Below are 15121 nucleotides of genomic sequence, written 5' to 3'. Positions count from 1 at the left end.
TCTGCTTGTTTTCCTTTGCAAATGCCCACCACATGCCTGGGGTGCCACTTGACCTCAAGGTTTCGACAGTGCTGTGAAGATGCCTATCTGATTTTACGGCGGCATGGGAACCTCTTCATTACTCTCTTTGCACTGATGTTGACTGCAGGGCTTCCCGAGCTCACCTCAGTCAAAGACATACAGTATCTTAAGGTAAAAAGCCCTTTCTCTGTGTGTTTGTTGGACTTGATGGGCACAGAACTCATTTAGAGCTAAATGTCCAAAAGGAACTGGCAAGATGGCCCAGATGGGAGGGCTGCCTGCTGCCAAGCTTGAGGGTCTGAGTTCAGTCCCTGGAAAGAGATCAGACTCCTTAACAATCCTATCTAACTTACACTCGTGTGCACATGCACGTGCGCGCGCGCGCGCACGCGCGCGCGCGCACACACACACACACACACACACACACACACACACACACACACGGGGAGGGGGGAGGCATGCACATGCACACAAATAAATGTAATTATTATTATTAATTTTTTTTTTTTTTTTTTTTACAAAGAAGACTTAAGAGTTGTCAGCCTCCAGTCATCTTTATAAAAATAAAACATCCAGAGCCGGGCAGTGGTAGTGCACGCCTGTAATCCCAGCACTCGGGAGGCAGAGGCAGGTGGATCTCTGTGAGTTCGAGGCCAGCCTGGTCTACAGAGCGAGTTCCAGGACAGCCTCCAAAAGCTACAGAGAAACCCTCTCAAAAAAACCCAAAAAATAAAAAATAAAAAAATAAAATAAAATAAAACATCCAAAGGGAATAGAACAAAGTCATTTCCTCTGCTTTTTAGCCAGAATGAAGGGGAGTGGCAAGGTGGGGAATCTGTGAAGTTCACATGAAGGAGCAGTTTCACGAGGAGTTTTTAACTTAGGTGATTTCTTCACAATAGAAGAGGCATGCAGAGGAGGGCACTAGGCTGGGGTTATTGCCCACACTCTGGGTCAGCAGCTGCTTTGGTTTCTACTGGTTTGCCTTTGACTTGCTGCGTTAATGGACCCTCAGTCTGGCCAGGCGATGGTGGCGCACACCTTTAATCCCAGCACTCGGGAGGCAGAGGCAGGCGGATCTTTGTGAGTTCGAGGCCAGCCTGGTCTACAGAGCGAGATCCAGGAAAGGCACAAAGCTACACAGAGAAACTCGCTCGGGGGAAAAAAATGGACCCTCAGTCATCTGACCAGAAAACCATGAAACCCTGTCCAACCACACCAGCTTCTTGTAGATTATGATGTTTGCATGTCTCTATCAACGGTGAATGAAGTTAGACATTTTTCTCTTTCATCTTTAGGACTCTCTTGCCTTAGGAAAGAGTGAAGAAGAAGCGCTCAAACAATTTAAACAGAAATTTGATGAGGCACTCAGGGAAAGCTGGACCACCAAGGTGAACTGGATGGCTCACACAGTTCGCAAAGACTACAGGTCTTAGCACTGGCCTTCTCCTAATGTACTGGTCAGTGAGCTTCCTTTCCATTTTGCACTTGCACTAAATTGAACATGACCCTGCTAGATATGCAAAGGGAATGAAATCCTGAAACTCAGAGTGAGATCAGGAACAAGGCCTCCCACAGAGCCTAATCTGAACCATCCTGATGCCCACCCTGTTTCTCGAATGCTTCCAGAACTCATCATGAACATTGTCAACAGCATGGAGGACCCTTTCCTGCTGACCTTGCACGCCGAGGAATGCTACTAGGGACTGTTTGGATCCCCCGCCCTTCAGTATTTGGTACTTTACCAGGGAGGTGTAAATACTTCTTTTCAGTGTTGTGACCACGTGCTGCCACTCAGCCAACAACTTAGCATAACATCTGGGGGCTGGAGCTGTTCTGACTGCACAAACGAGGCTTCCAAGAAAGGTCTCTCCCTTCCCTTTAAATTATGTAAGCTACAAATTACATTGATTATGTTGAACTTAGTATTTTTCAAAGGAAATATTTTAAATCTGTGAAAACTCACTAATTTTGTTAATATTTATCTATCATGATAGCATCAATTCCAGCCAGACTTGCTGAGAATCTATTGGTGGGGCAAATATTATATATATATGCTGCATATATATTTATAAAATTTCTAGTGGGAGTTCTATATAAAAAGGTGTTTCTTTGGTATTCTTCAGCCTGTGTTTTAAAGTTTTACAAAAGCAGAGCTTTTCCTAAGTTACTTTTCAGTTAGCTGTGGATCCAGCTCTTCCATCTGCTTCACTACTGAGGCACGTATGAATGCAGTTTCTCTATGGAGCTCTGAGAGTTCATGTCATAGAACACAATACTTGAGCAGATGTATCCAAGGAAGCGAGCAAATGAAAAGGAATCTATTTATGAAATAAACTTCAAACCCAAATTTCAGTATTTTAGTAATATGCCAGCTGTTCTTACTGTATTTATTAAAATGTATAATAATGTGATTTTTTTTTCCAATGGTATTAGTTCAAATTGAAGTGGATTCATGCCACGTGGAAATCTTTAATTTATTTGTTGAGGTACCGTATAGTTAGGGTGCTAGGTGACAAGTAATGTTAACATGTGCAATAGGAACTACTGGTTTGGGGTGTAAATGGATGCTCTTTCTGAGTAATGGCAGCCTGCTTGCCTTAGCAGCACATGGACTGAGTACTGTCAAGATCCAGCAAAACTACTGCTTCTTCTCCAAAGAAAACTGGGAGCCCTCAATCCTCAATGACATAGGAAAGACAACTGAGTACTTGCCCTGTGACTTCAGTTTTCTATAGGAATTTTATTAAAGATTGTTTAATTTTGTTGTTCTTCTTAATGTTCTCAGTCAAATAAATGGGCGGTTTCGGCTGTGTTGGGGGACATGTGGGCCTTTTCTTTGTGGGAAACAGTCTTTGGAACCGGCTGCCACTGGGACTCTCCCAAAATGGCCAAGTCAGTAGACAAACCAACCTCAGGAGTGGGCTGAGGCTCAGGACCTCTGCCCAGCTTCCTTGACTCCTTGCTCCACCATGGACAGTCTGGAAGGCCTCGTGGACCTGAGGGTCAGGGTGTTTCCCTCAGTCTTCTGTCATAACCCCATCTCCCCTGTCTCTGCTGTACTGCATTCCTGTGCACATGCATGTGGAAAGCCAGCCAGAATGGTGTGCCTCAGTAAATAGATAATGACAGACACTCCATCCATGCTTGTCGAATTGCTCGTCTCTGGCTGAGAAGAGGAAGGCAGAAAGCTAGCTACCCTCCAGATGAGTTAGCACTCTATACTGTACAAACATCTGCTTGAACAAGGACTGACTAGCCAAGGCCTTGACTCTGAGCAAGCTGTATTCCACAAGCTTCTTACAAAACACATTTTCTCTCCGCCTCTGAGCCAAAGGCCCAGACTCCTTCAGATTAGCTTTGAGATCTTGGTGAAAGTATTGGGAGATATCAGGCTATCGTGAGATTGCCAGGAAGCACCACCCTGCAGAGAGCCAAGAAGCCACATTGTGGACAGTGATTATTCTTTGTCCTAGGGTGTATGTGTTACTGTGTCTCTTCGCAATTTATTCAGATAGGTGTCTGTAATCCCAGCACTCCAGAGAATCAGGAACTCAGACCATTCTCAGTGACAGTGAATTTGAGGGCAGCTCGAGCTACACGAGACCTCAACTCCAAACAAACCACTAAGTAGAAATGATTTCTAGTATTTTCTAATTTAATTTTCAGAAATGTTTGTATTCCTGCCACAAGCTAGTTCCTATTCCCTTCAGTGACTGAGACACTGATAACGTCACATAGTCTCCTGTGGTTCAGCACGTCCTCTTAAAATAAGTCTTAGAGTTGTTTCTACGTCTACCTCAACCAGCTCATGTTTTGATCCCTTGGGGCATACTTAAACTCAGGTACTTGTGCCTCAATCTCTGCCAGTAGGTTACTTGGCATTCTTGGAAAATGCCTCTGTAAGATTGGCTGTAGGCTGCAGGCCAGTAGGGTGTCTCCTTAGTTAGTTATTGTTGTGGACAGGCCTGGATCATGTGGGTGGGTACCACCCCTGGGATAGTAGTCCTGGCTGCTACGAGAAAGTAAACTGAGCAAGCAACACCCCTCCATGGCTTCTGCTTCAGTTCCTGCCTCCAGGTTCCTGCCTTGAGTTCCTGCCCTGACTTCCTTCAGTGTTCCACAGATGGACTGTGATGTGGAACTATAAGCTGAAATAAACTCTTTCCTCCTCCAAGTTACTTTTGGTCATGGTGTTTTATCACAGAAGTAGAAGGCACGAGGAGAAAATCATACCCTCCTATACCACCAACTGAAGTCGGAATAATGTAGTTTTATTACCCTCTTAGTAAGTAAACTGGAATAGACAATTGCTCATACCTGAAAGATTTAGATTTGAGTTGAGAAGCCACCCCATGTGGGAGAACAGGACTTCCCCAACCCTTAGGTTCCTCTGCAGCAATGTCTTCTCTGTTACTGCATCTTAGAGCACCTACCTCAAGGTCACGTGGCTGATCTCCACTTCCCCATCTCCGCCTAATGTTACTTTCTGCTCTCAGAGTGTTCAGAGTAAGACAGAACACCACAACAATCGTCACTAAACAAGTGAATGACTTCAGTGCTTCATCTTTTCCTACTTCATAAAATGTGAGGAGATGAAGATTTGAATTCCAAAGACTGAGCACCTGTATTGAGAATCGGGTAGGAGTCTTGTTTCCTCGGCTTAGAGGTGGTTCCCTAGATTCATCATATCTTCTGTCTGTATTTGGACTCACCTTAAGTCAGCAGGATTCTACACATGTTAAATTAGAATGTCCTGGAGTGTGGCTGTGCCATTGGTCTTTAAATAAAGTGTTCTCCCCATAATCTTACTATGCAGCCAGTATTGCAGCTGAATTATTAATCTTTCTGATCAATTTCCCCTGTGCTTTCTGGCCCAATAAAAAGCATTTTCCAATATATTACTTTAATTACTTGCTATGTGCCAGGCAGAAAACTCACTCTCTCTCTCTCTCTCTCTCTCTCTCTCTCTCTCTCTCTCTCTCTCTCTCTCTCTCGTTTGTGTGTGTGTGTGTGTGATTTTCATGTCAGGGCCATTTCTAAATAACCCCCAGATGGTGGCCACTCCTATCCCAAGTCTTCCTACTACATCACAGCTGCTGCTTCTTCTCCTGGTGCAGCCCTGAATTTCTCTGCAGTGGCCACTGCCCAGGAAGAGCAACCTAGAATGAACAGCAGAATGACAGAAGAGACACTGAGGGACCTATCTTACTGCAAGATCTTTGAGTACTCACACCTCCCACACTACTCCCTACCCAATACCTACCTACCCCATCCCTGCCTACCCCAATGTTTAAATCACTAATTCGTGTTGACCAACTTCACTATAGAATAAAATTCCCAAGTCCCACCTGCACGTTTGGGATCCTTACCAGAGAAAAGACACAGTCGTCTTCATCTCACCCGCCTCATTAAGACTGCTAATGCCCCTGCCCAATTCTGTCACCTCCTAGAACCCCAGTGAGGGAGGACAAATGACTGGAGATGTCTACCCGGTCGACTTACTGGGGCAGGTAATGTGGGTGACATTCGGTTCCTGGAGGGAAGGCAGGGGCCATGAGAGGGCGAGGGGCACAAGCTCTGAACAACTGAATGGGCGAGGTCAGGGAACCCAGCTCCAAAGCAGACCTGGGAATTTCCCCTTAACCCTGAGCCCGTGCCAGGTTGCCCCAGTAACCTCGCTTTGGGGCGGAGCTGGCACAGGGGCCAGATGCACCTGTCCTGTTGGATAGGGTAATCCTGGTGCCAGTGGATAGATAGCCTAGATGCAAGGGAAGCTGGGGACCCAGAGCGACAGCTGAGTTCCTGTCACTGCCACCCACTGGACAGCTACCATGGTGTTTCTGCTGGGCTTCCTGCTCCTGTGCGGAGTTGTAGGTGAGTAGAGGCCAGGGCCTCCCTAGGGCCACCAGCGAAGGTCTGGGAAAGGACAGAAGCTGGGAGTGTAGGGAGCCTCTCCAGGGGGCTGCTTGGGTGCAGGATGGAAGAGCTGGGAATGGAACTCAGATTGGGTATGTAAGTTAGCCTCTTAGCTCTTCCCAGAGCACTGTCGCTCATGGTGCAGAATGTGACTTATTCTTGCCTTGTGTCATGTTAGACTCTCAGTCTCTCCTTGGTGTCTATCTAGGGATTTCAAATGCTTGGCCATGTGTGGACTGACTGACGGAAGTCCTTATTCACTGGACAGCCAGCTGCTCTGAGTCTTGGATGGTTCCGGCTACCTTAAGAGAGAGGCACTGAATGGAAATGCTCTTAGGTTTAGAGGCCAGCCACTGTCCAGACTGCTAACTAAAAGGCAAAACCAGAAGAAAGTGGTGCTGTCTCTTGCAGGCCCAGAGTAGAATGCAAAGGGGGACTCTGCTCGCTGCTTCAAGTCCATAATGCATTGGCTGATGGCATTTTTTAGAGAAGACTGAACAACTTGGTGATTCCTAAAGGATACACCAAAATACATTGTGTTCCTATGTCCTCTCTTGCAGTGGGGAAGTGGCGGGGGTGGGGGTGGGGGTTAAAAATAAAAGGATCAATCACCTGTATGATGTATGCCTGTAATCCCTGCACTTAAGCTGAGGCAGGAGGATGGTGAATCTGTGGACAACCTGGGTTACATAGAGAGCCCCTGTTATTATGTTCTGAGTTCTGACAGCCTTTCTATGGGAATGATTCTGCTTCCATTAAAATCTTTATTGCACTCCTGGATGCCACAGATATGAGCATTACCCATGAGCCAGTGCTCTGTTACCAAGCCTCTTCGTTATCTGAGTCTACATGGCTGCTCCCACCTTCTGGATACATTTTAAGCTTGGCTGAAATTTCCAGAAATGTTTCCTGAAAAGATAAAGGGACAATTACCAGTTCACCTGGTCCATTCACAGTCAAGCTGGGGTTGAAAAACACTGCGTTCTCTGGGAAAAAAATAGTTTAGAGCTATCTAAAGCAGAAACGTGGAAGGCGGTGAGTCACCTACAATAATATCTGGAATCACACTTCCCGCCTCTATAGCCTGTCACCTTGAATGGCTCCGAACATCATGGCCTTGCCTTCCCCAGCTTTCAGCATTCTGTCATTTATCTGAACTCTTGACATTCAACTCTAGGATAACTCCAGGGTTCTTTTCTCGTCATTTCTGTGTGTGTGTTGGGGGGGGGGGGGGGGTCTAAATACCTCAGATACCGTGATGTCCATATCTCTTTTAAGATTTGGGGAATGTTTCCTTCCTCCCTCCCTCCCTCCCTTTCTTCTTTCCTGGGGACTGAATCAAGGGCCCTGAACATGCTATGAAATACTCTGCCACTTAGTTGCATTTCCAGCCCTCCCCCCTTTTTGTTTTCTATTTTAACTGTATTCAATAAATATTTATTTATAGATTAACTACTAAGTCCTGGGAATTACATGAAGTGATTTAAAGGATAAAAAAAGAAAGTAAGGAAAGTTTGTTTCCAGCTTTTCATTTTCTGTCACATGTATCCCCTTTTAAAATTTTAAACAAGATACAATTACAATATGCCCCCATCCTTCTCCTTTTCCTTCTCCTTCTCCTTCTCCTTCCCCCTTTCCGTCCCATGTCCCCTGCTCTCTCCCAAATCCATGAACCGCCTCCTCTTTAATCACTCTTATTAGGTATACAGGTCAATGAATAAACGTAAATACAGCCTGCTGAGTCCATTCAATATTGCCTGCATGTTTATGTTTCAGGGGTGACCATTTGGTATTGGATAAGCAATCAGGGAGCTCATTCCTTGGGCAGACTAATTCCCCTCTCCCCGAGTAGTTAACTGCTTGAAGCTCTTCATCTAGGGTGGGGTCCTGTGAGATTTCCCCCATCTGTGTCGAGATGTCAACTGGAGTTGAAATTGTGCAGGTCTTCCTTAGGCAGCCATGTTGTTGAGACTTGGGGGCTGTCACTTTTCTGGCATGGCTAGAAGGCACAATCTCACAGCAGACTTCCTGAGGCCCTTCGGCTCACCATCTTTCTGCCCCATCTCCCATGATGGTCACTGAGTCTTTGTCTCACTAAGCAGCCAGACTGGCCTTGAACTTGATCTTCCTGTTTCAGCCTCCCCAGAGACTAGATTACTAGTGCCTAGTGGAGTGACTCGTATTATTTTCTAAAGTTGAAGAAAAGGTGAGCAATTCCACTTGTTTTGCCAGAGGAATCTCAAGTTGGCATCTGCATGTTGAGTTCCTGGGAGTGGGTAGAAACATACCATTTTTATTGAGAAGAAGGATGAGCGTTTTTTAATTGTTATTTTATGTGTGTGGGTGTTTTGCCTGCATATATGTCTGTGCACCATGTGTGTGCCTGGTGCCCACTGAAGCTAGAAGAGGGCATCAGATCCCCTGGAACTGTAGTTTCAGAAGGTTTTAAGCCTTCATGTAGATGCTGGGACCTGAACCCAGGTCCTCTTAATCTTACACTGGGAACCATCTCTCTAGGCCCATGATGAAAATAACTTTAATTGGGATTGAAGTTTTGTGGTTCTCCAGGAAGAGTGTGTCTGTGAGGAGAGGACAGAAAGCTTGGGTCATGATCCAATTCAGAAAATACTTGTACAAGATCTATATGCACATTTTTAAATCTCTTAACTTTTTCCATTATAATTTACATTTCCCTCATCCTAGTTTATGAATTATGTATTTAAATTTTTTGTAAACAACCATAGTCCTGATAGAAGAAATTTGGGGCTAAAAGTATATGATATGGGTCTGGTGAGCTGGCTCAGTGTTTAAGAGCACTGGTTGCTCTTCCAGAGGTCCTGAGTTTAATTCCCAGCAGCCACATGGTGACTCAGAACCATCTTTAGTGGGATCTGATGCCCTCTTCTGGCATAAAGGCATGCATGCAGATAGAGTATTCATATACGTAAGAGCGAGATTCGGGACAGGCACCAAAACTACACAGAAAATCCGTGTCTCAGAACCACCCTCCCCCCCAAAAAATAATATGATACATATTTGTGGATCAGACATTGTAATGGTGATTGGAGAAATCTTTGCAGTCCTGTGGGCAAGGCTTTAGTCCAGAGTGAGGAATCAGATACTGACCCAGCTGTGCTACCAGACAGAGCAAGGCAGGGGGCCATGCAAGAACACTTGTTGTTTCCATTATGCTCCTGGGCCTTACTGGCTTTAAAGGTATGGTTACTGCAGATGCAAATGTAGGTCCTCAACTCACCTGGCAGGCACTTTACCTGCTGTGGAGCCATGTCCCATTTCTCCTTCAGCTTTTTAAAGAGTCTACACTTATGTAGAATGTGGTAGAACACTTGCCCAGTATGTGTGAGGGTCTGGGTGGGTTCACTCTTCAGGACCACAAAAATAAATACATTAAAAAAAAAAAAAAAAAAAAAAAAAAGTTGTAGCTGGAAGTTTCTTGGTCCTGCCCAGCCCCAAGGTCCTGCAGCCACTTTTAAAATAATCACTCAGGGGCTTATATTAATTACAAACTGTATGGTCTATGGCTTCAGCTTCTTGCTAGCTAGCTCTTTCATCTTAAATTAATCCATTCCTATTAATCTATATGTTGCCCTGTGCCCGTGGCATTAGCAGTCTGCTGGCATTTTGTTGTTCCTTGGGTGGTGGCTGGCATCTCCCCACCTGCCTTCCTTCTCTCACTGTCTCTTTTGGATTTTCCTGCCTGGCTCCTTCCTGCCCTGCCATAGACCAATGCAGCTTTATTTATTATCCAATGGAAGCCGTATATATTCACAGTATACAGAAAGACATCCCACAGCAAAAAGTATGCTTAAAAAGAACTTTTTAGTTGGGTTTGGTTGCATATACCCATAATTCCAACACTGGAAAAACTGAGGCAGGAATATCATGAATTTGGAGCCAGCTTGGGCTATCTAATGAGACCCTGTCTCGAGAAAACAGAAACCAACAACAAAAAAATCCTGACAACTTGGAGTTGAAATACAGCAGTCATACACAGAACAGCACACAGTTCAGAGGTGTCTTAGGGTCCAGGTCAGAGCATCATCACAAAGTGAGCCAACACATCTAAGAACCTCCCTCCCAGACCAGGAAATAGAGCAGAATGCACGTCTCAGAGGCCGGCTCCTTCCAGGCCTGTCCTAATGCTTCTGATTTCTGACAAGGCAGGCTTGTGCTAATGTCTGGCGTCTACAGGGCTGTGCAGCAGGCCTTTGTGTACAGGGCTGTGCAGCAGGCCTTTGTGCGGTTTCCATTTTCAGGGTTGCAAGTTTGTTCAGGCAGTGGGCTGGTAGTTGATTCACACGTGTAGCTGTATGGATTTCTGTTCTTTGACTCCAAGACAAGTGAGTTCCAGGTTCTGGTGTCCATGGACACCTTCCCTGCAGTCCTTTGCTGCTGTCAAAATGCCACGGTGGCTCTTTCTTGTTCACGTATTTTAGTGCAGTGGGTGAGTTTTTCTGGACCTATGGATGGCCTGAATTTGACTCACTCTTCTCTGTGCACCCTCCCTCGCTCTGCTTGCACTTGGGTCCGGTGTGGAGAAGGCTGGACACATGCTCCAGAGCTAAGCACCCAGTCCTTGTGAGGGAGTAAAGTCCCAATGCTTAAGGGTGGGACCTGTAAATAATTTCCTATAATGGAGGAAATGTGGTGTGATCTGGTCTCCCCTTTTGATCCGTGGTCCTTGGGATCCCACTGAATTAATTCTGATGAAATACGGAGAGAAGAGTTAATACTGCCTGTGGGGACAGAGAGGGCGTGGCGACCAGAAAGACTTGCTTTGGGAAACAGTCAGAGGGCTCTTGAATGGAGGCAACCGAGAGTCAGGAAGGGCCAGAACATCCCGCAGGTGCTTCCCCACGTGTGGCTTACTTCTTCATCACTGTTGCCCCTTTTGATTCGCCCGTCCTTCTAGATTTAACCCGTGCAGTTGCAGTTTTAGGACAGCAGGGACTTCTCGTCTGTGCTTGCATTCACTTGTGCTTCATGCCACTTTCGTCCTCCACTCTTTAGACGTGTGAGCTTTGTTTCCCTTGTTTCATAATGACTTTCACCAGGTTTGAAGGTCACTGGGGACTAACTCCTCCCTCGTAATCAGAGTCTTCAAGAACCAGGACTGAATGAAATGCCATGACTCTGCTTGCCCCTCAGAAAAACTGGACCTACGTGCCATGGCCCCTTCTGAGACTTGACTCTTTTGTTTGTTTGGTTTAGTTTGGCTTTTGTTTTTTGAGACAGGGTGTCTCTGTGTACCAGTCCTGACTGTCCTAGAACTCACTTTGTAGGCCAGGCAGGCCTCGAACTCACAGAGATCCACCTGCCTCTGTCTCCAGAATGCTGGGGTTAAAGGTGTGTGGCACTACTGCCCAGCTGAGACTTGACTTTCTAAACTGCCCCAAAGATCACAAGGCTATTGCCTGTCGGGGTCAGAGGTGTTCCGGTAAAGGGTAAAGTCACAGTATTGTCCCTTCACTGTAGAGTTCATCCAACTATGTCTGTCAATCACCTGCATAGGAAAACCCCTCTCAGAAAAACTGCTCAAGACACAATAAATGGTATAGTGCCAATCACAGGGAAGTGATCCCAGTGCCCTCTCTCACCCCACAAGAGTCCTTCTTCCACAATTGTGGTGATTTGAAAGAAAATGGCCTCTAAAAGGAGTGGCACTATTAGAGGTATGTCTTTGTTGGAGTGGGTGTGGCCTTGTTGGAGGAAGAATGTCACTGTGGAGGCAGACTTTGAGGTCTCAGATATGCTCAAGCCACACCCTGTGTCTCAGTTCACTTCCTGTTGCCTGTGTAAGATGCAGAACTCTCAGCGACCTCTCCAGCATCATGTCTGCCTGCTGACCACCATGTCTCACCATGATGATAATGAACTGGACCTCTGAACTATAAGCTACCCACGTAAATGTTTTCATTTATAAGAGTTGGTCATGGTGTCTCTTAACAGCAATAGAAACTCTAACTAAGACAACAATGGTCCCTTTAGCCGCTGCTCACTCCACCTTGACAGTGCCTCATGTCATAATAACCAAAGCTGTTACTGTAGGGATCTGAGAAAACACTGAAGGAAGACCCCAGACTCAATAGTATGTAAGAGCAAAATAAAGCATTTATTTACCAGCATATGTGGGGTGGCTTGTTCACCTGCACAAAATGGTGGTGCCCCTGAGAGGAACCTGCTGGCTTCTTTTAAGCACAGCTAGGGGGATTTCAGGAACAGTTAGGTCATCTTAAACAATTGGTCAAGCAAGCAGCAGTTACACTAGTATATTTTTGATTGGCTGAGGTTTTAGTTTTTTCGTCTTTGGGCATACTGGGGCAAGTCAAGACCTGATTCAGGGGCAACTGTCCTTTTTGGGCACTGTCTTGTGATACTGTGGGGGCTGGCTCAGGCCTCGTATGTGCTTCCCTCCTCGTCTCTGCCATCAGGGGTGATGTTGACCAGTGGTCTTCTGCTGGAAAAAACAAAAAAACAAAAAACAACTTGTTTGCTCTTAAAAAACTGAAACCTAGATCCTATTGTAAAATGGGGAAAATTTAGACCTCTCACTACATGAACTTTTACAGATGCAAACCTAAAGAAACCAATAAATGAAAGCCTTTTTCAAACACACTGGTAGGAAGATTGGGTAGGGGAATAGCAAAGTGGTGTCAGTCTAAGATGTTCTCTGATGACATTCTTAGCTTTGGGGTTAGTAGAAGCTAATGCTCTATTAGCACATTCCAAAGGTTTAGTTTGATGACCAAGGGGATGTTGACTTAGACACAAGTGAGCAATGAATCGCTATGAAGGGCATTATCTTAAGACATTCCAAGATAACTTTAGGTTTCGAATGGAGGGTGTGGAGCAAGGAGAAAATGGACATTCCAACTGACTACAATCACAGAAATTCTAATCCATGACTAGACTCTTAAAGACTCTTTGAAGCCAGGTGTGGATTTCTGTGAGTTCAAGGCCAGCCTGGCCTACAGAGGGTTGTTTATTAGGCATCACAATGTTATTCATTAAGCGGCACTGTTAACCATGCCAGAAAAGCCACAAGGTACAACAAAACAGAAGAGTTTATTAGGGGAGGGAGACAGAAAGGATGTGATAGGCCTATGGGAATGGAATGACTGTGCAGGAAGAGGAATAGATGGAACCTGCTTGTTCATAGGTTCCTCCTGCACATGTGCATGTGGGCTTATGGAGCTTGCGTGATCGCTCTGCTGGCAAATTATGTGGCCATGCAGTGCACGGATTATGTGGGATGTAAGGGCCTGGGATGACTAATCGTTTTGCCAGCACATGCATGGTCATGGAGGCATGGCTAGGAATCCTATCACAGAGCAAGTTCCAGGATAGCCACGGCTACAAAGAGAAACCTCATCTCCAATCCCCCAATCCCCACAAAAAAAAAAAGAAAGAAAAGAAAGGAAAAAAAAATGACTTTCACATGGGTGTGGCTTTTTCCTGGGAACTTTAGTGTACATTAGAATGAGTGAAAACATGTGTTGTGTGACAATTTTTTTCCTGGGAAGACAGTACACACATGTCTACTTACCCCAAATAGCCCATGACAGACCAGGGTGAACCATGAGTTTTATTGGAGTTACTTAGAAATGACTCAAAGATAACTGTATAACCAAAGTCCACCCCAGCATGGGTGACAGCTCACAAAGTGACTCTAGTCTAAATCTCTTCCTGGCAGCTCAGCTGGTTTGGGCTTCTTTGAGGCCGCTGGCCTTGTCTCTGTCTTCTTTGCAACTTGGCTTGTCTGAGAATGACTCTTAGCAACTTTATTGCTTACTCTGAGAGGGAGGAACCTACCAAATCAGGTCAGTTTCAGGGACTTCCTGCAGCTATTTTGAGTTGTTTTTCTTCAGGTTTGAGGAGCTTCCCTGTGGAATGGAATGTTTCTGTGGCAGAGGAAACTGTTACACAACAATGTTCAAACCATTCCTTTGTCTTTCCTTTCTTGGAACAAGGAAAAGTTCATCCATTGTTCATCTGCTCCGCTCAAGATTATCTTCAGCTACATCAGGAGTTTGAGGTGACCCTACATGAGATCCTGTTTCACAAGCAATAAGAACAAAAATCTAAATAGATAAATACCAGTAAAAAAAAAATACTAAAAGTATAGTTGAAAGAATAAAAAGGGAAAAAGACTTCCCAATAATGTAAAAATTGATAAACGATTAGATGAATATATGAGGAATAATAGAAGATAAAAGCATAAAAGATTTTTAATTCAGTAAAGTGAAAATACTACTAAAAGTGTAGTTAAAAACAAAGAAATGGGAGAGCTGGAGAGATGGCTCAGTGGTGTGGAGTGTGGCTGCTCTTCCAAAGGACCCAGGTTTGAATCCTAGCTCCCACCTGGTCTGTAACTCCAGGAGAATCCGGTGCTCTCTTCTGGCCTCCATGTGGCATTGCATGCACATGGTACACAGACAAACATGCAAGCAAAACACCCATACGTGTAAAATAAAAATAATTAAATCATAAAAAGGCAAAACAAACAACAAACAGCAACAAAAACAAAAACATGAGGTATTGGAGCAGCTTCTTTGGGGTCCCTGAAAATTGCAGACTGCCAGTTATCTGCATGGGGGTGGAGTGACTCCAAACATGTGGCCAAGTATCCCCTGCCGGTCACAGCTGTCTCCTCTTTAGGGGCTTCCCCTCTTCATACCCCAGGGGCTTCCACATGGCCACATTTAGCTTTTTAGTCTGTGGACTGGGCAGGTACTGCCTCTCCACCTCCATTCTGAGGTGGCTGTTTTAGCTGAGGAGTGTTTCCTAAGTCCATTGGGATGGGAGACACAACCACAGCACAGAGATCCATACGGCAGAAGACCATTTTCAACCCCCTACCTGTTGCTTTTCCTGCTGAGGGCTGCAGCTGTGGACAGCAAAGTCGTGGGCTGGAACCTCATGGTTCTCAGGCTGTACAGCAGTGAGCCACAGATAACTGACTAGTCCATCTGTTGACTCCATGCTTGGGACCACCAAACTCTAAGTCATTCCCAGTTGATGAAGTCTGTTCCTTGCCACCAAGGGCAGGGTAGCCTCTCCCTATACAAACCACAGCCTGATCCGAGACTCTTGCCTCCATGTCCAATCCTTCCACTCTTCACATCTGACACCAGGGTTGTCTCTCACACTGGGCAATGCT

The 15121-nt window shown here is 45.4% G+C and overlaps 2 protein-coding genes across 3 annotated transcripts in view; both read left to right on the top strand.

Annotated features, from left to right (window-relative positions):
* Positions 1-2844, top strand: part of Pik3cb (phosphatidylinositol-4,5-bisphosphate 3-kinase catalytic subunit beta) — a 109543-nt gene extending 106699 nt beyond the window's left edge. For both annotated transcript variants that reach the window (XM_036193084.1, XM_036193086.1), the window contains exons 23-24: positions 60-192; positions 1320-2844. In XM_036193084.1, coding sequence (XP_036048977.1) covers positions 60-192; positions 1320-1457 — 271 coding nt within the window. In that variant the 3' untranslated portion in view covers positions 1458-2844. The remainder of the gene's footprint in view (positions 1-59; positions 193-1319) is intronic.
* Positions 2845-5855: 3011 nt separating this feature from the next.
* The window catches only part of LOC118587642 (coxsackievirus and adenovirus receptor-like), a 51172-nt gene continuing 41906 nt past the window's right edge, over positions 5856-15121 (top strand). Inside the window, exon 1 of the mRNA XM_036193645.1 lies at positions 5856-5898. Within this exon, the coding sequence (XP_036049538.1) occupies positions 5856-5898 (43 nt within the window). The remainder of the gene's footprint in view (positions 5899-15121) is intronic.

The sequence above is a fragment of the Onychomys torridus genome, chromosome 7 (genome assembly GCF_903995425.1).
Source record: "Onychomys torridus chromosome 7, mOncTor1.1, whole genome shotgun sequence".
NCBI lineage: Eukaryota > Metazoa > Chordata > Mammalia > Rodentia > Cricetidae > Onychomys > Onychomys torridus.
This window is presented reverse-complemented; position numbering and strand designations above follow the sequence as displayed.